Genomic DNA, 24808 nt, shown 5'->3' on the forward strand with positions numbered 1-24808 from the left:
AAAAATCCATCAGTCTCAATTCTGAAAATTGGTCCCAGTATTCCCAGCCATTTTTGGGGAAGAGAGTTTCAGACTTTCACAGCCAGTTGTGTTAAACAGTGTTTCCTGACATCACCCCTGAATAGAATGGCCCTCATTTTAAGGTTATGGCTCCTTATTTGGATGTCTCCCTGAGAGGGAAAAGTTTCTTTTTATTGATCCTTGCAACTCATTTAATCAAAAACCCTAATTAGATCATCTCTTAATTTTTAATACTGGTGAGGGTGCTACGCAATCTGACACTATTTAACCCTTTACAGCCTGGTATCATTCTGCTGAATCTCCAGGATAGTAAATCCTTCCTGTGGTGTAGAGCCAGAACTAAAGGCAATATTCTAGACTGGGTCTGACAACGCTCTGTATCACCTCCTGTCTCTTTTCTCTCCAGCTCCCTTGAGTAGAAGGAACACATTCCAGTCACCTTTCTGATCAATTCTGCGCCTCTCTACTAGTTATGATTTCTAGACTTGAGTACCTAAATCTCTCTGCTCCTCCTGAGAATTGCTCACTGCTGACAGCACAGTAATCTTACATCCTCAATTCAGATTGTGCTGCTGTTCCTGAAGTTCTTGTTTTTAACTGAATTGACTCACGGGTTCAGCGTTAAAGCCAGAGTTAGGTTACTTTAGACAATTACCACTCCAAAAAATACAACGTACAAGTTGAAATACTATACAGTACATGTGCCGCAATGTGTTCCTTGCTGAGATAACTTGCAAAATAAAATGTATCACTAAATATAAAAAAAAATACAAATTCAATTATTTTAACCTGTTATCACCTCAGACTGACCATCTAAGATTGGTTAGTGCAGTTACCCACGCTAGATGGAGGTCAGGACTTGGTGCAAATTCAGAAACGAAGCCAGGAGCAAAGCCACAAGTCAAGAACCACTGAAGAACAGACCTTAAAAACAGAGGCTGGGAGGCAAGGGGTGGGCGGAAGGGGCAAGGCTGGGAGAGGGAGGAAGAGAGACTGAATTCAAGAGCCTAGGTGCTGCAGGAAAAGTCTTATCGGCAGGCATAAAAAGCCATAAAAGAAAAAATCTGTGGCTATAGTGAACCTGGCAATGTGAAACTGAGTAAGAAGTCTCACAACACCAGGTTAAAATCCAACAGGTTTATTTGTAGCAAACACCACTAGCTTTCAGAACTGACCGTTCCTTCGCCAGGTGGGTGGGAGTTCTGACCACAAACAGGGCATATAAAGACACAAACTCAATTTACATGAATAATGATTGAAATGTGAGTCTTTACAGCTAATCAAATCTTAAAGGTACAGACAATGTGAGTGGAAAGAGAATTAAGCACAGATGCGTATTGTGTTCAGACAGGAAAGTTAGTGAGATTTTGCAAGTCCAGGCAAGTTGTGGGGGTTACAGGTAGTGTGACATGAACCCAAGACCCCGGTTGAGGCCGTCCTCGTGCAGAACTTGGCCTTCATGACACATGGCAGTGCAGAGTTGCTGAGAAGAGACTCATAACCAAGTTCCGCACACATGACTTTAACCTGGTGTTGTGAGACTTCTTACTGTGTTTACCCCAGTTCAACGCCGGCATCTCCACAATGTGAAACTGATACACTGACAGTACTTTATTAAAGGTGTTAAAGTGAAGTGGCATGAAGGGGTCAACTTTAAGTGAGGATTTACTTTGAATTGTCTTTCTTGGATCCTAGTTGGATAATTTTGTATTTCCCCACATTGAACTGTATTTGTCACAGTTTTTCCCACTCACTTCATCTGTCCATGCCCCTTTGAAATTTCCACATCTTGCCAAACTGATCATTCATTCTTTATCCCAACTCTATGTGCTGATGTATTTCCAACCCAGGTCACAAGATTATCTCCGATACCAGGTGAATTATGAGATCTTGCAGCAAAATGTTCTTCAGAGGTCTGATCAGCTTTTGATCAGCATCATATTATAAACTCCCACACTGAGGGAGACCTCAACTTAATTTCTGTTCCTCTTTCCACTTGTGCAAACTTATGCTATTTTACAATGACCATATTTCTACTCCAAACGAGTGGCTTGAAGATGTAATTTCCTAAAACCAAAGTCAAGCTCTGAACCAGCCCGAGGGTTGAAGGATCAGGTGTCGTTTTTACCTCCCATGCTCACCTGTTTACTCATGTTTAGCATTGCAGGAAAGTTAACCCTTGAGACTGGACTCCTGGTAATGGGATATCGGAGTGTTCAAAGCCCTGGGACTGGAGGAGAACATAGAACATAGAAAAACTACAGCACAAACAGGCCCTTCGGCCCATAAGTTGTGCCAATCATATCCCTACCTACTAGGCTTACCTATAACCCTCAATCCTACTAAGTCCCGTGTACTCATCCAGAAGTCTCTTAAAAGACCCTATCGAATCCACCTATCGAAAGGTATGGATTCCTGATTTTCTCCTGAAAAAATTACCACAATGTTGTCTCCTTGGAAACAGGAGGGACAGTGATGAGTTCAAACTGGATGCAGAATGTGAAAGTCGATACTTACCAGTTTGAAGAGTTCCAAAGCTGCATATCTCTCTGCTCCCTGCAGGTGTGTTAAAGGCTGTTGTATAGGGTGGTTCAATACCTGTAACTCAGGGACCTAAACAAGAGAAGGAACAATTCATCATTTCATTTCAATACTTGTTATTGGGTTTGATGTCTTTTACTGCCTGGTGGTCAGATGTTATGATATATTTCTAAACTACACAGTGAACTTACGAGGAGGTGCATTGCCCATGCTTCTCCACTTATCTGCTCTGGAGGGTGACCTATGGCAGAGAAATAGAACTAGACTGCACAATGTCAACTGATCCTGTCTTCACCTTGTGCTCCCTTTACACGCAGATCCCTACTCAGAGTGTGGGCCTTGTGAACTCATCTTTATGGTTCTATTTGCCCCATTTTAACTAGGAATGGTTACAAACCTAAGGTTAAGGGGATATGGGCTTGTAATTGAGGTCAATTCAGAGGATGATAGAGATATGAAATAGCCCTGGCCAGCAGACAGAAGTTGGCTCTGCCAGCCTTGGGCAATTAGGACAATTCATTTTGACGATTCACCTCTATTTTTTCCACCCTCAGGAGTTAACACTTCAGACAATGGAAGACGATGAGTATAAGAGAACATTGTACAATGGATAGGGCCATTGATAGAATCGTAGAACCCTACAGTGCAGAAAGAGGCCCTTCGGCTCATCGAGTCTGCACCGAACACAATCCCACCCAGGCCCTACCCCCATATTATACCCACAAATCCCTCTAACCTACGCATCCCAGGACACTAAGGGGCAATTTCTTAGCATGGCCAATCAACTTAACCCGCACATCTTTGAACTGTGCGAGGAAAGCAGAGCACCTGGAGGAAACCCACACAGACACGGGGAGAATGTGCAAACTCCACAGACAGTGACCCGAGCCAGGAATTGAACCCAGGACCCTGGAGCTGTGAAGCAGCAGTGCTAACCACTGTGCTACCGTGCCGCCCATGATGGTAGGCCCCAGGCAGGCTACCCTCCTTCTCCTTTTGTATGTCAATCATATAAGATTCTTACCAATTTTAATTCATTCACAGAATTTGGACATAGAAAGACTAACATTTATTGCCCATCCCTAGTTTTCTGGAGAAGGTGGCAGTGAGCCGTTTTCTCAAATTTACTGAGTGACTTGATAGGCCATTTAGAGAGAAATTAGAGGTCAACCAATCCGTTATGGGTCTGGAGTCAGATATAGTTCTATTTTAGGGATAGCTTGAATTTCACCGTGGATCTTGGGATCCTGGCTTAAAGACTAAATGGGAGTCTCAAGCCTGGACATGTCAGCAGTGAGCCACCGATATTCCTGGAAGCAGCCTCCTAATTGTCTACCTCCAGGCTCACCATCCTTGGGCTCCTGATTCTGCCAATGCCAGTGCCAGAAGAGGTTGGCACTTCTGAGGCAGGGGAGGACCTCGGGAGTGATGAAGATGGAGACATCTTCAGGATGGTAAGTAGATATAGTTCAGGACCACTAAGGCTGGCAGGTCCAGCTGAACCTGACTCTCACACAATGAGTCCCAGTTGCCCCACTCCCTCTCCCTGTATCAAGTCTTCTTACTTTACCTGAAAGTGGTGATTGATGAATTTACTGAAGGGGAAGCTATTGACATCTGGTGGAAGAGAGACGTTGATAACAGCTTTAACCTGTGGTGGGGACACCTCAGCAACCTGATTCTCAATGACAGGTAGTTCTGAAAAACAGTGGAAATCAATGAGTGTTCCTGATCAAATTATTATAGTGAAAGATCCCTGAAAACAACAATTGTCAAATTGAATACACAGGATTGATTACTGCCTGCTGGAATTGTGAGGTTTTATATATATTTATAATACACAAAGACACTCACCGTACTGCCGTATACAGAGATAGTTCCCATACCAGATAAGACATAATCCTGTCCTCGAGAACCTACCGCATCCCCAGAACATCCCAAAATATTTTACAAGTCAAGAACATTTTTTTGACGTGTGGGCACTACTGAAATGTGAGAAATAAGGCAGCTAATTTGAACACACAAGCTCCCAGAAACAGCAAGGTGATCATTTCCAAATAAAGTGTTTTAGTGATGTTGGTTAAAGGATAAGTATGGACCAGGACAACTGAGATAACTCCCTTTGAAATAATGGCACGGGACGTATTACATCCACATGAGAGGGCAGATGAGGGTTTGGTTTAACATCTCATCCCAAAAATAGCACCTCTGACAGTGCAGCACTCCCTCCCAGTTGCACTGAAGAGTCAGCCTAGATTTTGTGCTTCAGTCCATTGGAAAGTCCACACAAAATACACACAGAAATTACACAGGCTGATTATATGTAATTTCAAACCCCAAATACAGAAAAGTTACATAAATTCCCAAGCCTGATTGTGGAGACACTGGGATTAGATTGCTTTTGGCAGACAGTTTATTGCATAGTTTACCACTCCACTCTCACAGTCAGTCCTCGCTGACCCTTCTATAAATACACGTCAAATTATAATCAACGGACCATAGCCAACACTTGTTAACCTTATCACCTTAACCTACCATGTCCTTAAGATCCATCAACAAAATCTATCAGATATTAACAGAAACCCCTCTTTTCTTTAAATTAAATTCTTATGCTAACAAAACTATTCATCAGAACAATAGCAAAATGATAATATATGTTTCCTTATTATGCAATCAATCATTAACATATCCCCATCTTGAAAACAACCAAAAGAGGTTACAACTTAAAACTTTCCGTGTTATAGAACCATCGAATCCCTACAGTGCAGAAGGAGGCCATTTGGCCCATCAGATCTGCACTGACAGCAATTCCACCCAGACCCTATCTCCATAACCTCAAATATTTACCCTGCTCATCCCCCTGACACGACAGGGCAACTTAGCATGGCCAATCTTTAGACTGGGAGGAAACCGCAGCACCCAGAGGAATCTCATGCAGACATGGAGAGAACATGCAGCTCCGTACAGATAGTCACTCAAGACCAGAATTGAACCCGGGTCCCTGGTGCTGTGAGGCAGCAGTGCTAACCACAGTGTTACCATGTTCTCATAATCCATTATAACATAAGGACTGCGATTCTCTGGAATAAAAACTATGTGCTATCACCAGCGGGAAAATTGGAGTGTTTCCGACTGGCAGTGGCAGCATTTGCCAAGTAAGATTCGACCAGCTTTTGTTGGGGGAAAGAAATCCCCAACAGGGAACATGCTGGCTAGCCCAGCTTCACACAGATCAGAGCACCCTTCAAAAATGGCACTACACTGCCAGGGTGCCAGTGCCAGGGTAACAGGAGACATTGCCAGGGTGTGAAGGGAGGGGTACCAGCCTTTTCTAAGGCAGAACGCTCCCTCCAGTGCAGGCTAGCAGGGGTGTTGAAGAAGACTCACTATGGATAAAAAGTCAGCCAAGGTCTTTAGAACAAGGAACAAGAAAAATAACTGTGGTTAGAAAAGAGGAAGCACTTTAGTTTTAATCAACTGTGAAGGGGAACAAAAACAAACAAAGCTACTGTCAACTGTGAAATAACTGGCATTTGTCGAGTTAAATGTACTGGAGTGTGAAATTAAATGTAAACGAAGCATTTAGGCTTTTCAACATGGTCAGAGATTTAAAAAGAAAATGCAATGTTTAAAAGGATTGGGCCAGATTGAACAGATATGGTAAAAGAGGAAGTACGTAAGGCTTACTGGAATGTAACCAATTGTATCAACAATGAACTGTTTGATCTGCTCCAGAGTTGTCAAGCAAAGCATTTCAAAGCAGTTAAGCAGCATCTATGGTTCATTCAGGCTACAAAGGGAATTCTTCCCAGTGAAACTGACATCTCCAGTCAATTAGAGTACTTCAAAGGGGTCTGGTCACAACTGGGGCTTGAGAAAAAGCAAGGGATTCCCCTCGTGAAACTGACATTTCCCGTGAATCAGAATACTTCAAAAGGTCTGGTCACTCCTCTGGCTTCTGAAATCAACCGAAGGCAATCCTTTCTGTAGAATGGAGTGCAGCCATGATTTTGAAGGCTTCCAGAGTGTGCCAGTATTTACAAGGGATTCCCCAGGGGGAGTGTGCCAGTATTTACAGGAGGGTCCCCAGGGGGGAGTGTGTCTGTATTTACAGGTGGCCCCCGGGGGGAGTGTGTCAGTATTTACAGGGGGTCCCCTGGGGAGTGTGTCAGTAATTATAATAGATATTAATGTGACTAGGCCACTTCAAAGATTTTATAGAACACAGTCAAAAATAAACATTGTTTAACAGAAAGTTGCCTGAGCTAGAAATCTTGATGTTTCCCAGAACAAGAAAGGAAAGTCCAGCCTCCAGCCATGAGACCCCGAAGAACCCCAAGATTAACCTCTTCCCCCTAGTCTGAGTCCACCCAGCCCCCATGACCCTTGGCTGAACCATCCTTCTGTAGCCTGGTGGAGGGACATATGGACACAGTACTTACTGCCTTACACCCCTTGAGTCTAAGGCACCTGGTCCATGCTTGTCAGGATCTGCACTATTTAATGCCCATGGGCTTCTTGTTGAGGTGGGGATGAGGGGGGTGGGATCTGGGGTAGGGGCCGGGAGAAGGGATGCAAAAACTTACTGGGAGGCTGGAACATCTGGCCTCAAAGCCGGTAATTAGATTTAAATGATTATTTATGACTTGTCACACTTGTCTGCGTTAAATTCCATTTGCCATTTTTCAGCCCATTTTTCTAGTTGGTCCAAATCCCTCTGCAAGCTTTGAAAACTTTCCTCACTGTCCACTACACCTCCAATCTTTGTATCATCAGCAAATTTGCTGATCCAATTTCCCACATTATCATCCAGATCATTGATATAGACGATAAACAACAATGGACCAGCAAGGGACACTCTGGAGAGGGAGCATGCAGTGTCTGAGGGTACCATTAATGCCTTCCATGCCTGCTGGGCACTGCAGGGACTGAGATGTATTACTGATCCCTTCAAGAGAGAACTTCAGTGTCCGGTACTTCGTCTTGCTATTGGATGTGTAATATTCTGCGAAGACAAGTCATGTGGAAATGATTGAGCTGTCTTGCATGCCTTCGATACACAGTCCACGTTTCACAGGCATACAGGAGGGTAGTGAGTACCACGGCGCTGTAGACCTTCAGTTTTGTTGCTGGGCTGATTCCTCGATGTTCCCATACAGTGGAGCGGAGTCTACCGAAAACAGAACTTGCCTTTGCTATTCTGCAGTTAACTTCTGTATCAATAGTCACTGCTTGGGAGAGGGTGCTGCCAAGATAAGTGAACTGGTCCACTGCCTGTAGTTTCTGCCCTTTGATTGTGATTATGGGTTCTGTGTACGGTGCATGAGGAGCAGGCTGGTGCATGACTTCAGTCTTTTTAATGTTGATGGTGAGTCCAAAGTTGTCACAAGCTGTGGAAAATTTGTCCATACTGACTTGCATCTCTGGCTCTGAACCAGCATGCAGAGCGCAGTCATCGGCAAAGAGGAAATCTCAGAACAGTCTCCTTCAGTTTGGTAATAGCTTGAAATCTCCTCAGGTTGAAGAGCTTCCCATTCACTCTGTACTTGAGGCTGATTCCAGCGACACTGTCCTGGAAGGCATCATTCAGCATGGCAGTAAACATCATGCTGAACAGTGTGGGTGTGAGCACACAGCCCTGATTGACACCACTGGTGACTGGGAATGTCTCAAAGGATTCTCCGCCATCCAGTGCTCTGGCCATCATGGAACTGGCGTACCATCTGAATGAATTTGGGGGGGCAGCTGAACTTTGACGTGATCCTCCACAGGCCTTGTTGGCTGACAGTGTCGAAGGCTTTCGCGAGGTCAACAAAGGTTGTGTCGAGCTCACAATTCTGCTCCTGACACTTCTCCTGAAGTTGGCGCGCAGCAAAAATCATGTTAATAGTCCCACGACCTTTGTGGAAGCCACACTGTGACTCTGGAAGCAGGCCCAGCTCCAGATGAGTGACCAGACGATTTAGCAGGACTCTTGTGAGGGTTTTTCCTGTGATGGAGAGCAGCGAGATTCCTCGGTGGTTGTTGCATACTTGCCGATTGCCCTTCCTCTTGTAGAGGTGTACGATGGAAGCATCTTTAAGTTGCTGAGGAATGGATCCTTGCTTCTAAAAGGACTGGAACAACTCAGTGAGCTTCTCGATAAGTACAGGACCAGCAGCTTTATAGATCTCTGCGGGTTTGGCATCTGCCCCTGGGGCTTTGCCACTGGATAGCTGGCTGACAGGTTTCGTGGCTTCGGCTACTACCAGTGGGTCATCCATGGCGCTGTTGATATCGACCTGGGGAGTCCTGTCTATTGCCTCATCGTTAATAGATGATGGTCAGTTGAGGACGGCTTCAAAGTGTTCAGCCCATCTCTGCAGGATCTGAGCCCTCTCTGCAATGAGAGTTGTACCATCTGTACTCAAAAGGGGGAAACTCCCGAGAGATTGAGGTCCATAGAGAGTGTTGAGGGCTTCATAGAACCGTTTCAAGTCGTTCTGTCAGCGTATCCCTGTATTTCATCTGCCTTGGCACTCAGCCAGGCATCCTGCATTTTACACAGTTTATTCTGGACTGTCCTGCGAGCACTGGGAAAAGCATTTCTCTTGGCAGTTGAAGATGGGTCGTTCTGACAGACCCAATGAAGACGGCGCTTTTCAACAAGTGGAGTCTGTATCTCCTCATCATCCTCATTGAACCAGTCACGCTGCTTGTGGGTGGAGGGCCCAAGCACCTGCGAGGTGTAGGTCAGCAAGCTTGATTTCTAAGTCTCCAGCCAGTGCTGAAGCTATGCTGGGGTTCTTTAGCTTGGCCGCATTGATTCTATTCATAACCTTACTTCCTTGTGGTCGTCAGTATTTACTGTGGAGAAAGATGTGGAAGCTAGGGAACCCGGGAAAGTAAACAGTAAGGGAAGCTAGGGGAGGAATTGTGGGGCCCCCAGCAGAGATATTTACATATCTCATGGGTGAGGTGCTGGAAGACTGGAGGGAGGCGAATGTTGTGCCGTTATTTAAGAAAGGCAACAGGAAAAGCCAGGGAATTGCAGACCGGTAAGCCTAACATCAGTGGTGGATAAATTGTTGGAGCAGATTCTGAGAGACAGGATCTCTCAGAATCTCTCGCATTTAGAAAGACAAGGACTGAATAGAAATAGCACGGCTTTGTATGTGAGAAACCTTGTCTTACAAATTTGATTGTTTTTTGAAGGGGTGACCAAAAAAATAGATGAGAGCAGTCCAGTAGATGTTGTCTACATGGACTTCAACAAGACCTTTGACGGGGTACCACATGGTAGACTGGTCAGTAAAGTTAAATCACATTGGATCCAGGGAGAACTAGCCAATTGTCTTGCTGGTAGGAGACAGACTGAAGGCCTGTGACCAGAACATGCTTCAGGGATTAGTGCTGGGTCCATTGTTGTTTGTCATTTATATAAACAATTTGGATGAGAATACAGGAGGCGTGGGTACTAAGTTTGCAGATGACACCGAAATTGGTAGTGATGTGGACAGTGAAGAAGGTTGAGAGGAATAGATAGGGTGGACTCTCAGAGGCTATTTCCCCGGTTTGAAATGGTCGCTACGAGAGGACACAGATTTAAGGTGCGGGGAGGGAGGTTCAGAAGTGATGTTAGGGGTAAGTTTTTCACTCAGAGGGTGGTGAGTGAATGGAATCGGCTGCCGTCAGTGGTGGTGGAGGCGAACTCGCTGGGGTCTTTTAAAAGACTTCTGGATGAGTATATGGGGTTTAATGAGATTGAGGGTTATAGATAGGTCTGTAGGTTGGTAGGTGATGATGTGATCGGCGCAACTTGTGGGCCGAAGGGCCTGTTTGTGCTGTAGTGTTTCTATGTTCTATGTTCTATCTAAGACTACAATGGGATCTTGATCAACTGGGCCAAGGAATGGCAGATGGAGTTTAATTCAGACAAATGTGAGGTGTTGCATTTTGGTGAGACAAACCAGGGCAGGATTTACACAGTTAATGGTAGGAAGGATGTTATTAAACTGGAAAGGGTTCAAGAAAGATTTATAAGGATGTTACTGGGACTGGAAGGTTTAAATTATAAGGAGAGGCTGGAACTTTGTTCCCTGGAGCAAAGGAGGATGAGGGATGACTTTATAGAGGTTTATAAAATCATGAGGGCACAGATAAGGCAGAGGAGTCCAGAACTAGAGGGTGTAGGTTTAAGGTGAGAGAGGCAAGATTGAAAAGGGAGCTGAGGGCAACTTTTTCACACAGAGGGTGATGCATATTTGGAATGAGCTGTCAGAGAAGGTGGGACAGGCAGGTATAATTACAACATTTAAAAGACATTTGGATATGGATGGGAAAGGTTTAGAGGGATATGGGCCAAACACAGACAAATAGGACTAGTCTGGTTTAGAAAACCTGGTTGACATGGATGAGTTGGACTGAAGGGCTTGTTTCCATATTGTACATCTCTATGACTCTGTGCCTGCCTTGGTTGTAGGGTCTTCCTTTTGTGAGGATCTGGCCTGATTCACTGGGATGCAAGTGACATTCTCTAAGTAAGAGTCAGCATTATTCCCAGCTTAGTTCCCTAATGTTAACTCTAGAAACTTAAAAGCTCCAGATGCCTGAATTCCAATTTTGAATTCCTTTATCATTTTCCCAGTCAACAATTTCACAAATGTTGCAGATTTCACCCAACAACACCCCCCCCACCGCCCCCGCTCCCCACCCATCCCCCCCCAACTCCTCCCCCCAACAGGAAATCATCCACATGCATTTAAAAAACATGCCTGCTGGTTTGCCTTCATAGTACAAACATTGCTGGATCTGTTTGTAACTGAAGACAACCAGCTTTCAGTAGGATGGATCTTACTGAAATCCATCACACCCTGGATGTAGCGTTCAGTCCGTAAACACACTTATTCAGCCTCCACAATACTCCAAGTGCGGCCGCACTTGGAGTACTGTGTGCAGTTCTGGTTCCCACATTACAGGAAGGATGTGGAGGCTTTGGAGAGGGTGCAGAGGAGGTTTACCAGGATGTTGCCTGGTATGGAGGGGAGATCCTATGAGGAGACACTGAGGGATTTGGGGTTGTTTTCGCTGGAAAGAAGGCGGCTAAGAGGGGATCTTATTGAAACATATAAGATGATTAGAGGTTTAGATAGGGTGGATAGTGATAGCCTTTTTCCTCTGATGGAAAAATCTAGCACGAGGAGGCATGGCTTTAAACTAAGGGGGGGTAGTTATAGGACAGATGTCAGGGGTAGGTTCTTTACCCAGAGGGTGGTGAGGGATTGGAATGCCCTACCTGCTGCAGTTGTAAATGCGCCTAGTTTGGGGGTGTTTAAGAGGTCTGTGGACAGGTTTATGGACGAAAAGGGATTGGTTTAGGTTAGTGGGTCATTGTTGTTGTTGTTTTTTTTTTAACTGGTTGGTGCAACATCGTGGGCCGAAGGGCCTGTTCTGCGCTGTAATGTTCTATGTTCTATGTTCTATAATTTCCCCTCTATATTGCCAACTTCTTGTGTCACTTCTCACCTGTTTTTTGGTCCTTGCTCGCGTTAAACTACATCCTCCAGTCGATCTCCTATCCCTCTCTGGGCTACTACTCGACTTGTCCCTTCTGTGACTAAACTTCCTTTCATATTCTCTCGATCTTTTCCTCGGGCTGTGATCACCATTAGTCCCACCGTCTGAACTTACAATCTGTTTCCTGGCTTTCCACATTTTTACTTCTTTCTGCCAATCCATGGATCTGACACTCTGTCTTCTAGATTCAGCCTTTCCTGTCCTGCCTACTCTGATGTCTGCCCTTCACCCACCAACTCCTTCTGGCAGACATGTCACCCTAGTTCCAACTTTCAGTCACTGATATTTGTGATAAATGGCTCTATCCTGATCTTCAATATCACTCGCTGTACTCTCAGGTGGTCAGATTTTGCCACAACTTACTGTTGGTGCAGGCCTGGCATTTACATAGCAAAATACTTGCTGTATCTTTGGTTTCCATTCTCTGACCAGGTTCTGTCAGTGTACGATCAGTGCCGGTAAGCAGAGCGGAATTTTAAAAAAAATTAATTCACAGGATGTGAGTACTGCTTACTTGGCCAATATTTATTGCCTCAAGAAGGTGATTGGCTGCCTTCTTGAACTGCGGTAGTCCATGTGATGTCGGTTTACCCACAGTGCTGTGTGGGGGGGTTTCAGGATTCTGACCCAGAAACAGTGAAGGAACGGTTTTATATTTCCAAGACAGGATGATGAGTGCTCTATTGCTTACCATGTTGCAAGATTATCATCTTATACCTTTTCCTGGGTCTCTCCATTCTTTCTGCTCTTCTCTTTCATAATATACCATTATCATAGGCTTAAAATTCACTGCTGATGGCCTGATTTGATACTTTAAAGCTATCGTTGATGTTTCCAAAAGCTCTACCTTGATAAATCTACCCACCCGCCGCCCTCCACCGCACCCACCATCCCCGCCACCCCCACCCCCCCACCCCCCAGCATGCACTGCATTCAAATAATCTGCAAAAATTCAAATAACAATAGTTTCCTCTGAAGCTGGGGATGGTCCCACACTATTGAATATATCGTGAGATTCCTGCCATAATATTCCAAACCCCAACTAAAGAACATTCCAAATCCCAAATACAAGACAATCAATGCCAGGGAATACATGGCTTTATGACATCCCTTCCATGATAAGGTCAGAATTGATGAATGCAGAATTTTCTGTCCTATTTTCAACTGCTGAGATACTGAAACTCATCGTGCCGATGATATACACCAAGACCTGAATAACAAAATCTGATAAACTGGAATTTATGCTTATTCCAAACATCTTCCAGACAATGACCAGCAGAAATGAACAAAGGCCTAATCAATTCTCCTGACATTAATTTCGTTACTATCACCAAATTCTCAAATCAGCTGATATCCTTTGAGAAACTGAAGAGTGATATAAATACTGCGGTTACAAGTCAAGATCAGGGGCTGGGAATTCTGTACTGAATCACTCATCTCATGACTTCCCAAAGTCTGACCATCATCTAAAAGGCACAAGTCAGGAGTGTAATATCCCAACTATGTTAGATGTCATGGGTTTAAATAAGAAGAAAAAAATGTAGTTTGCACACGTTGATTCAAAATAACAATAACAGGTTTACTGTAGGAGCTGTGGAAAATGAAGCTAAGCAGGAGTTTGTGTAACACCCTAATGACATTGCCATCAAATCATGTGACTAGCTCTTAGAGCAATCATGCAACCATTTAATCCCTCCCTCTTTCCTTTTGTGGTCATGACAACAAATTACTACCATGTTTACATTGGATCAATAATATCTAAATGCACCATTAATCACTACATATAGTCATAATCATCAGGCAACTCAGATTCAACTAAATCTTCCTGGTCATATTCACAACGCTGGGCACTAAAGAAGTTGGTAAATCTGGAGTTGATTTGGAGATTTCATTTCGAGATGACAACAATTGGTCAGCACGGCACCACCAAACTAGTTCATCTTCGATTTGAACTGTGTCAGAAATTGGACCTGTTTTTGCTAAAACTATGGCTGGTATCCATTTCTCACTCGTGGCATAATTACACACTAACTCTCAATCACCGTTTAAACGAACACTGTACTGCCCTCATTTCTTATCGAGCAACTTGAGATTGTTGTTGGCGCTTTACTATCTCTGTTTCTGGAGGTAAAAACAAATTAAATGTAGCTCTCAGCTTGCTCTTTAAGAGTAATAAAGCAGGTGAACTTTGGGTAGTCATATTAGTTGTGTTTCTACAAGATGCCAAAAAGCTTTTCACAAGATGTGATGATGAACCTTGTTCTCATAAAGCTTTTAAAGAATGTTTCAAAGATTATACAAATCTTTCAGCTAATCTATTGGTTGATGGATCATAAGGTACATATTTTACATGCTGAATATCATTGAATTTGAGATAATCCTGAAACTCTTGTGAAGTAAGCTGAGAGCCATTATCGCTAACAATCTGTCTTGATAATCAAATATTGCAAAAATGTCACCATTTGTTCAATAGTTTGTTCAGTTGTATTAGTTGGAGAGTCAGGGAGTGGATTCAAAGGATCGAGGGGGAATGAAATGCGTGAGGATGGAATTAGAGAGTTGGGGGGGAGGGTTGGAGGGTTGTGGGGAGTTGGAGGAGTTGGAGGTCAGTATGAGAGTCTGAGGGTTGAGGGGAATCAGGAGTGGAGATTAGTGCAGAGTTGGGTGTTTGTTGTATAAATTACCCAGGAGTTAGACATGATTTTTTTTTCTGTCTAACATTTCCTGGATAATTATTCAAGTGAGTCCAGACTCGCCAAAGTCTCTGGTTCTAATTCAGAGGATCCCAGGGAGCAGAGGAATTATCCATCAGGAATTGAAGCTTCCCTTGGATCTTAATCATGGCATTACAATGAAAGCATTTTCAAAATCCAAATTACTGATTGCCCTTTATCCAACCGGCTTCTTACATCCTCAAAGAACAGGAACAATTTTGTCAACAGTGATTTTTCTTTCATAAAACCATGTTGACTCTGCCTGATTGTGATATGATTTTCTAAATGTGCTGCTACTACCTCCTGAACAACGGTTCCAGCATTTTCCCAATGGCAAACGTTTGACTAACTGATCGATAGTTTCCTGTTTTCTGTCTCCTTCCTTCTTTGGATAGAGGTGTGAGATTTGCAGCTTTCTAGTCTGCTGGGAGTTTTCCAGAATCTAGGGAATTTTGGAAAATTAAAAACAATGCACGCATTCTCACCATTCTCTGGGTAAAGAAGTTTCTCTTGATTCCCTATTGGTTGGATTACTGACACTCCTACTGATACCCCCTAGTTCTAGATATGCCCACAAGTGGAGATATTATCCACTCTGTCAAATTCCTTCATCATTATGAAGATCGCTCACAGATCCCCCCCTCAGCCTTCTCTTTTCTACAGTAAAGTGTTCCAGTCTGACAGCCTTTCTGATTGTTTTGGCCTATCAGTTCTGGGATTGAAGCAGCTCCTAAAGTAGAATTGGGTAAATTTTCCCTTTGTGCGTTAGTGTAAATAAGATGATAAAAAGGGACAGTCCCTTCTACATCTCTGCCCACTGAATACTGCAGAAATAAAATCAGAAACTTAAAAAAAGGTTGCTGACTCGCTTTCACTGGATTGTACAACATTATGTGAAGCTGTAAAATACCCCATCCCAATGCAAACTAAACTACAACTGACCTACACCTGAAAATAAAGATTGCAAGAGAGGCAAAGAGAGGGCAGGGACAGCTTTCACCTGCACACAGGAAACACAGTCCCAATAGGCAGCTCCCCAGTGTAGAATCAGGGAGTGCTACATTTATTCACAGGGTGAACATTATAAGCATATGCCTCCTAATTCAATGATGCTGCATTTTCAGTGAGTATCCTGTTATGTCTGCCCTAATTACTGCCCTCCACCTGCGTATGAGGAAACACTATTGAAATATGATTAATATCCAGGTCTACCTGGAAACTGTAACTGGATATTAAAGCGACAATAAATCGGTGCAACTGAAAATTAACTTTGGTTCCATGAGCATCTCACTTTGTAATATTGTGATGATGGAATGGAAATTACCCCAGCAAGTTAAAGGGGGAACCAATGGGGTCATAAAGTCCCCCATGCAAGGTTTATTGAGAAAGTGAGGGGTCATGGGATCAGGGGACTGTTGCTTTGTGGATCCAGAACTGGCTTGCCTGCAGAAGGCAGAGAGTGGTTGTGGATGGGGCTTTTTCTGCATGGAGGTTGGTCACCAGTGGAGTGCCCCAGGGATCTGTTCTAGGACCCTTGCTGTTTGTCATTTTTATAAATGACCTGGATGAGGAAGTGGAGGGATGGGTTGGTAAGTTTGCTGATGACACGAAGGTTGGAGGTGTTGTGGATAGTTTGCAGGGATGTCAGAAGTTGCAACGAGACATAAATAGGATGCAAGACTGGGCGGAGAAGTAGCAGATGGACTTCAACCCGGATAACTGTGTGGTGATTCATTTTGGCAGGTCAAATGGGATGAAGAAATATAATATTAAGGGTAAGACTCTTGGCAGTGTGGAAAATCAGAAGGATCTTGGGGTCTGGGTTCATGGGACTCTCAAATCAGCTTCACAGGTAGAGGATGTGGTCAAGAAGGCGTATGGTGTACTGGCCTTCATCAATTGAGGGATTGAGTTTAGGAGTTGGGAGGTAATGCTGCAGCTGTATAAGACCCTGGTCAGACCCCACTTGGAGTACTGTGCGCAGTTCTGGTCGCCTCACTACAGGAAGGATGAGGAAGCTATTGAAAGGGTGCAGAGGAGATTTACAAGGATGTTGCCTGGATTGGGAGGCATGCCTTATGAGGATAGGTTGAGGGAGCTTGGTCTTTTCTCCTTAGAAGATGAAGGATGAGAGGTGACCTGATAGAGGTGTATAAGATGATGAGGTATTGATCGGGTGGATTCTCAGAGGCTTTTTCCCAGGGCTGAAATGGCTGCCACAAGAGGACGCAGGTTTAGGGTGCTCGGGAGTAGGTACAGAGGAGATGTCAGGGGTAAGTTTTTCACTCAGAGGGTGCTGGGTGCGTGAAATCGGCTGCTGGCAGTGGTGGTGGAGGCAGATTCGATAGGGTCTTTTAAGAGACTTTTGGATAAGTACATGGAAGTTAGTACGATAGAGGGTTACAGGTAAGCCTAGTAGGTAGGGACATATTTGTGGGCCGAAGGGCCTGTTTGTGCTGTAGTTCTTCTATGTTCTATGTTCTAAATGAAAGAGGGACATAGAGGCTATTTCTGGGTGCATGGTGAGAATAGTCCATACACTGCCCACAGCACATCCAATATTGAGTCATTACAGTGGTAGAGATGGAAGGTGAAACATGAGTTTCTATGTATACAGAAGGAGATAAGAAATCAAGAAACACAATGAAAGAGGTTAATTTCATTGTTCAATAGTTACCAACGTGAGTCTCATTAAGCAATTCTAAGGCCAATTTCCTTATTGGTGACCTAGCCTCAGGGATGAATATACCAAAGACATTAAAATGACTTTACTGTTTACCGAAACAGTAATCTTTACCAATTTAGTATCACTTTGTGCTGAAGTGTGATCAGTTTCCTGTCTTTGAAATCAAGCTGAAACTTCACCTCACAGAATCCTTGCCATGAGTACCAAGAGGCATCTCAGCCATTCATCTATATAATCACCAATGAAAGAAAGTTTACAAATCTTTTCAAATGGTGAAGATAGCAATCTCACTTACCTTCAGCAATCTGTAACAGAGCAGCAAGTTCGGCTGGGATCTCCAGCAAGCCAACATCCTGCAGAGGGATAGAGAAAGACATTAACTGAGATGGTAACCAAGGGATATGTGTATGGATGTTAATATGGGTGGAGCTGTGTGCTTTGTGTATGTGTGTGTGCAAGTGTGTGCGAGTGTGTGTGTGTGCGAGTGTGTGTGTGTGTGCGAGTGTGTGTGTGTGCGAGTGTGTGTGCATACGAGTGTACGTATGTGCGAGTGTGTATGTGTGCGAGTGTGTGTGTGTGTGTGCGAGTGTGTGCGTGCGAGTGTGTGTGTGTGCGTGTATGCGAGTGTGTGTGTGCGAGTGTGTGTGTGTGTGCATGCGAGTGTACGTGTGTGCGAGTGTGTGTGTGTGTGTGTGTGTGCATGCGAGTGTGCGTGTGTGCGAGTGTGTGTGTGCGCATTCGCGAACGGAAATGGCTAAAGGACACTGCAGTGTGTTTATCTGGCCTCAATGCAGGAACATCTTAATGAGAGATGACTGATACAGGATGGATGATATTGTATTTGAATCCATTAATTGTTGATTGAGGTTGCACTGACAGTTAACAACAGATGATGACTGAACCAGTAAAATTCAGTTTTTAATTACACTTGAGGACATGCAAATGAATGGCCTGCTTCTGAATTGTCGGGATTCTATGATTCTATTCACAGCTTTTATTTGAAGTCTCTGAGATTTCTAGAAAAGTCTTTAAAATTCTTTCCAGCCCTTTGAAAACCTTTGTTTCCATTCAGATTAAGTCTAGTCCTTTTAGTTGTCATTTGATTGACAGCTTCATGGTTTTTGATTCTGTCTCCAGTCAGCAGTGTTTATTTACCTCTCCCCTCAGACTTGAATGCATCTCAAGTACCCCCATTGTTCCTAATAATAATGTTTACACAAGAGGAGTGAAAAACATTTGGCTCTTCTGAAGTTGCTTGAGGTCACAGCTACAGGCAGCTTCAGACCAGATCAACCCTTTGCGCCCTGCTCAAGCCCACCTTGGGTGTCCCTTCCTCTGCAGTCTTGCAGCAGTAGAGGAGCACATAAGCACTGGACCGACCCCCTCGGGCTCCAAAGCACCAGGCCAGTGTTAGGATCCCAGATCGGAATCTCCAAGGTACATTGTGAAGCCAGACTCAACCCAAACAATTTTTTTACTATGCATTAATGTGAAGATAGAAAGTTTCACTCCAAGCACAATTCTACTGACACACTGGGAAGCTTTTATCAAAACAAATGTTATTTAACACCACAGTTTAACTATAATGGAAGAATAAGCTTAACATTTAACAATGGAACAACATGACAAGATACAATTCTTAACTGCTCTATCGATATGAGTTCCGATTCAAGCAACATTCCTCTTATACACTTAAACTCCCTCTTCAATTAGTTAGCAAACCACAGGCTTACATGCTTTCTTTAGGTGCCAATTTGGAGCTTTCAAACAATCTCCAGGGAGAGAGAGAAAGAGAGACACAGAAACAGAGAGACACATCCTCTTTTTTCCAGAACCAGGCAGTAACTGCTTGTTTTAAAATGAGAAAGAACAGTGTATCATCTCTGCAAGCTTAGTTCCTCCCATTAAGCACATGACTCTGTTTCTGTCAATCAACTTCATCAAAACTCTACTCTGAAATCCCAGGGGAAATCCAAAGTAAACACAAAGGCATTAGCCCTGCTTAAACAAACACTTCATGTACATATCTTGTTCTCCCAGCTATTAATGTAAAAGAGTTCTTAGAGTTCTTAGATAAATCAGCACCCTGCAAAATGGAGCTGAACTTTAAACATATTCCCAAAAACAAACATGATATAAATGTATTTCTTAAAGACACTGTATCATCACACCAGGGTGTCAGTGCCAAGGTGCCGGGACAGTGCACTGTTGGCATTGTCAAGGTGCGGGGCCTGAAGGGGGGTGTGGGGGCTGAATTGGGGCCTGAGATGGGAAGGGGGCACAGAGAAGAGAACTGAGTGGGGTTTAGAGATCTGAGGGGGAGAGGGCTGAGAGGGGGCTGAAGGAGGAGGGGGCTGAGAGGGGGCTGAGGGGGGTAGAGGCCGAGTGAGGCAGCTGTCAGGGGGGAGGTCGGGTCACCCTCATGCCTGCACTTTGTGGAAGGGCAGGGTGACCCATTTGAGTGCTGGGGGGAGTCTTTGCTAAGGAGTTGATGGTGTTCCCTCTGAGGGTGGGTCACAATTTTGGTTTTGGTGGGGGGGTGGGGGGTGCCCTTTAGAAATGGTGTCCTGATTTCTGAAAAGCCTAACTAGCCGCTGTATTCCATGGGATGCATAAATTTGCATCCATCAGAGGGTGAATCCCATCTGACAGATGCTAGCACTGCCAACAGGATACATTCTGGTTATCCCGCTGCATGGACACTTTGTCCGAGTCCTCTCTCGATCCATGCAGCCATGTCTCTGTTATACCATGTCCTCTAACTTGTTCAACGAATTTAGGGTACACACTCCTTCACTTTGATTTTAAAGCCCCAGGATTTATATTTCATATTTCTCTGCCTTGAATTCTATCTTCCACTTATCTTCCATTCTGCTAACCTGTATCTCCTCTGCTATAAATTCCTGCAGCAACTGTCTTCTCCACCTATGTCAAAACTAAATAAACGAAAGATAAGACAACTCCTTTTACAGATCCACAGTCACACTGAAATTCACATCCTGTTAATCTGAAAACACCCATTTCTTTGCGCACTGCTTCCCCTTCATGATCTCTCCATCCATGAACATAGAACATAGAACATAGAACATAGAACATTACAGCGCGGAACAGGCCCTTCGGCCCACAATGTTGCGCCGACCAGTCTTATTTTTAAAAAAAAACATTGACCCACTAATCTAAACCAATCCCTTTTCGTCCATAAACCTATCCACCAATCTCTTAAACGCCCCCAAACTAGGCGCATTTACAACTGCAGCAGGCAGGGCATTCCAGTCCCTCACCACCCTCTGGGTAAAGAACCTGCCCCTCACATCCGTCCTATAACTACCCCCCCTTAATTTAAAGCCATGCCCCCTCGTGCTAGATTTCTCCATCCGAGGAAACAGGCTATCACCATCCACCCTATCTAAACCTCTAATCATCTTATATGTCTCTATAAGATCCCCTCTTAGCCGCCTTCTTTCCAGTGAAAACAACCCCAAATCCCTCAGTCTCTCCTCATAGGATCTCCCCTCCATACCAGGCAACATCCTGGTAAACCTCCTCTGCACCCTCTCCAAAGCCTCCACATCCTTCCTGTAATGTGGGGACCAGAACTGCACACAGTACTCCAAGTGCGGCCGCACCAGAGTTGTGTACAGTTGCAACATGACGCTGCGACTCCTAAATTCAATCCCCCTACCAATAAACGCCAAGACACCGTACGCCTTCTTAACAACCTTATCTACTTGATTCCCAACTTTCAGGGATCTATGTACACATACACCTAGATCCCTCTGCTCCTCCACTCTATTCAAAGTCCTCCCGTTAGCCCTATACTCAACACATCTGTTATTCCTACCGAAATGGATTACCTCACACTTCTCCGCATTAAACTCCATCCGCCACCTCGCGGCCCAGCTCTGCAACCTGTCCAAGTCACCCTGCAAACTTCGACACCCTTCCTCACAATCTACCACACCTCTGACTTTGGTGTCATCAGCAAACTTACTAATCCACCCAACTATACCCTCATCCAGATCATTAATAAAGATTACGAACAGCAGTGGCCCCAAAACAGATCCCTGAGGCACACCACTCGTAACCGAACTCCATGATGAATAATTACCATCAACCACCACCCTCTGTCTCCTATCTGCTAACCAATTCCTGATCCAAGTACCTAAATTACCACCAATCCCATACATCTGCATTTTCTGCAGAAGCATACCATGGTGAACCTTATCAAACGCCTTACTAAAATCCATATATACCACATCTACTGCCTTACCCCTATCCACCTCTTTGGTCACCTTCTCAAAGAACTCAATAAGGTTAGTAAGGCACGACCTTCCCGCTACAAAACCATGCTGACTATCTCTAATCAATTCATTACTCTCCAAATAACTATAAATCCTATCCCTAATAATTCTTTCTAAAACCTTGCCCACTACAGAAGTAAGACTCACTGGTCTATAATTCCCAGGGAAGTCTCTGCTCCCCTTCTTAAACAATGGGACAACATTCGCTGTCCTCCAATCTTCCGGTACTATACCAGAGGCCAACGACGACCTGAAGATCAGAGCCAGTGGCTCTGCAATCACCTCTCTTGCCTCCCATAGAATCCTAGGGTAAATCCCGTCTGGACCAGGGGACTTATCTATTTTCAACCCATCGAGAATATCCAACACATCCTCTGTATCAACTACAATACTTTCTATTTTACACCCCTTCACCCCAGTGACCTCCTCAGCTACATTCATATCGTCCTGCGTGAACACCGAAGAGAAATAATGGTTCAATGCCTCTCCAATCTCTTCCGGTTCCACACACAACTTCCCCCTACTGTCTGTAACTGGCCCTAATCTTGCCCTGACCAACCTTCTATTCTTGACATACCTATAGAACGCCTTAGGATTCTCCTTAATCCTATCAGCCAAAGTCATCTCATGCCCTCTTCTAGCCCTTCTTAACTCCCTCTTCAACTCCCTCCTAGCCAATCTAAAGCTTTCTACTGCACTACCCGAGCCCTCAAGCCTCATCCGAACATAAGCCTCCTTCTTCTTCCTAACCAACAAATCAACTTTTTTTGTGCACCACGGTTCCCTAGCCCTACCAATTCCTCCTTGCCTGACAGGGACATACCTATCACAGACCCACAGTAGCTGCTCCTTGAAAAAACTCCACATTTCAGACGTTCCTAGTCCCTGTAATCTCCTAGTCCAACCAATGCTTCCTAATTCTCTCCTAATGGCCTCATAATTACCCTTCCCCCAGCTAAAACTACTGACCCGAGGTTCATGCCTATCCCTTTCCATCACTAAGGTGAACGTAACCGAATTGTGGTCACTATCACCAAAAAGCACACCAACTTCCAAGTCTAGCACCTGGTCTGGCTCGTTTCCCAGCACCAAGTCCAATATAGCCTCACCTCTAGTTGGCCTATCTACATATTGAGTTAAAAAACCTTCCTGCACACTTTGAACAAAAACTGACCCCTCTAACGAGCTAGAGCTATAGCTATTCCAATCAATGTTAGTAAAGTTAAAATCCCCCATAACAATTACCCTATTACTTTCACTCCTAACCAGGATCGTCTCTGCAATCCTTTCCTCAACCTCTCTAGAACTTTTTGGAGGTCTATAAAAGACTCCCAACAGGGTGACCTCTCCTCTCCTATTTCTAATTTCTGCCCATACTACCTCAACAGACAAGTCCTCATTAAACTTCCTCTCTGACACTGTGATATAGTCCTTGACCAATAATGCTACTCCACCCCCCCTTCTACCTCCTTCTCTACTCCGACTAAAGCACTTGTACCCCGGCACCTGCAACATCCATTCCTGACCCTGCTCTATCCACGTCTCTAAAATGGCCACAACATCAAAGTCCCAGGTACTGGTCCACGCTGCAAGTTCATCCACTTTATTGCGAATACTCCTCGCGTTAAAGTATATACATTTCAAACCTCGCTCCGCCCCACCCTCACAATGCCGTGCAATGCCATCCCCTTCTATGCCCCCCTCACTTTCACCCCCTCTACCCAGGATCCCACCCCCCCTCTGAATCAGTTTAAACCACTCCGCATAGCCTTCACAAATTTACCCCCCAGGATATTTCCTTTATTACCAGATGCCTTAATTTTCACAACCAGTTTCAGTTTTGGCACTTTATCAAACATTTTCTGAAACTCACATATAAAATACCCACCACATTCTTTTTACAAAATTACTGTGATATTAGGAAGAACAGTACTTGGAGTATTGTGCGCAGTTCTGGTCGCCTCACTACAGGAAGGATGTGGAAGCTATTGAGAGGGTGCAGAGGAGATTTACAAGGATGTTGCCTGGATTGGGAGGCATGCCTTATGAAGATAGGTTGAGGGAGCTGGGACTCCTCTCCCTGGAGAGACGAAGGTTGAGAGGTGACCTGATAGAGGTTTATAAAATGTTGAGAGGAAAGATAGGGTGGATTCTCGGAGGCTATTCCCCAGGGCTGAAATGGTCGCTACGAGAGGACACAGGTTTAAAGTGCTGGGGGCAGGTACAGCAGAGATGTCAGGGGTAAGTTTTTCACTCAGAGGGTGGTGAGTGAGTGGAATCGGCTGCCGTCGGTGGTGGTAGAGGCAAACTCGCTGGGGTCTTTTAAAAGACTTCTGGATGAGTAAATGGGATTTAATGGGATTGGGAGTTACAGATAGGCCTGGTAGGTAGGGATATGATCAGCGCAACTTGTGGGTCGAAGGGCCTGTTTGTGCTGTAGTGTTCCATGTTCTATGTAACAAAGAGTGAGGAATATGTGGAATAATATGCCAGGAAAATTAGTAATATTTTCCTTGGTGGAAGAGTTGAAGAATTGGATTTACGGCCCTAGAGTTGGAACTTTGATGAGCCAAAGAACTTTTATTCTGACTTAAGTTTTCTTACGTCCTGATGCAATACCCCAACATTAAAAATAGTGCAAATATGAACATAGAACATAGAACATTACAGCGCAGAACAGGCCCTTCGGCCCACGATGTTGCGCCGACCAGTTACAAAAACAATGACCCACTAGCCTATACCAATCCCTTTTCGTCCATAAACCTATCCAGAGATCTCTTAAACGCCCCCAAACTAGACGCATTTACAACTGCAGCAGGCAGGGCATTCCAATCCCTCACCACCCGCTGGGTAAAGAACCTACCCCTGACATCCGTCCTGTAGCTACCCCCCCTTAATTTAAAGCCATGCCCCCTCGTGCTAGCTTTCTCCATCCGAGGAAAAAGGCTATCACTATCCACCCTATCTAAACCTCTAATCATCTTATATGT

General features: G+C 44.4%; 1 protein-coding gene across 1 annotated transcript in view; it reads right to left on the reverse strand.

Moving 5' to 3' along the window:
* myo15b (myosin XVB) overlaps positions 1–24808 on the reverse strand; it is a 322763-nt gene that overhangs the window by 124317 nt on the left and 173638 nt on the right. The window contains exons 28-31 of the mRNA XM_080209162.1: positions 17809–17870; positions 14175–14190; positions 4133–4237; positions 2539–2634 (exon numbers count right to left, since the gene is read on the reverse strand). Coding sequence (XP_080065288.1) covers positions 2539–2634; positions 4133–4237; positions 14175–14190; positions 17809–17870 — 279 coding nt within the window. The remainder of the gene's footprint in view (positions 1–2538; positions 2635–4132; positions 4238–14174; positions 14191–17808; positions 17871–24808) is intronic.

Source organism: Carcharhinus amblyrhynchos, chromosome 21, assembly GCF_965287045.1.
Source record: "Carcharhinus amblyrhynchos chromosome 21, sCarAmb.v2.hapA, whole genome shotgun sequence".
NCBI lineage: Eukaryota > Metazoa > Chordata > Chondrichthyes > Carcharhiniformes > Carcharhinidae > Carcharhinus > Carcharhinus amblyrhynchos.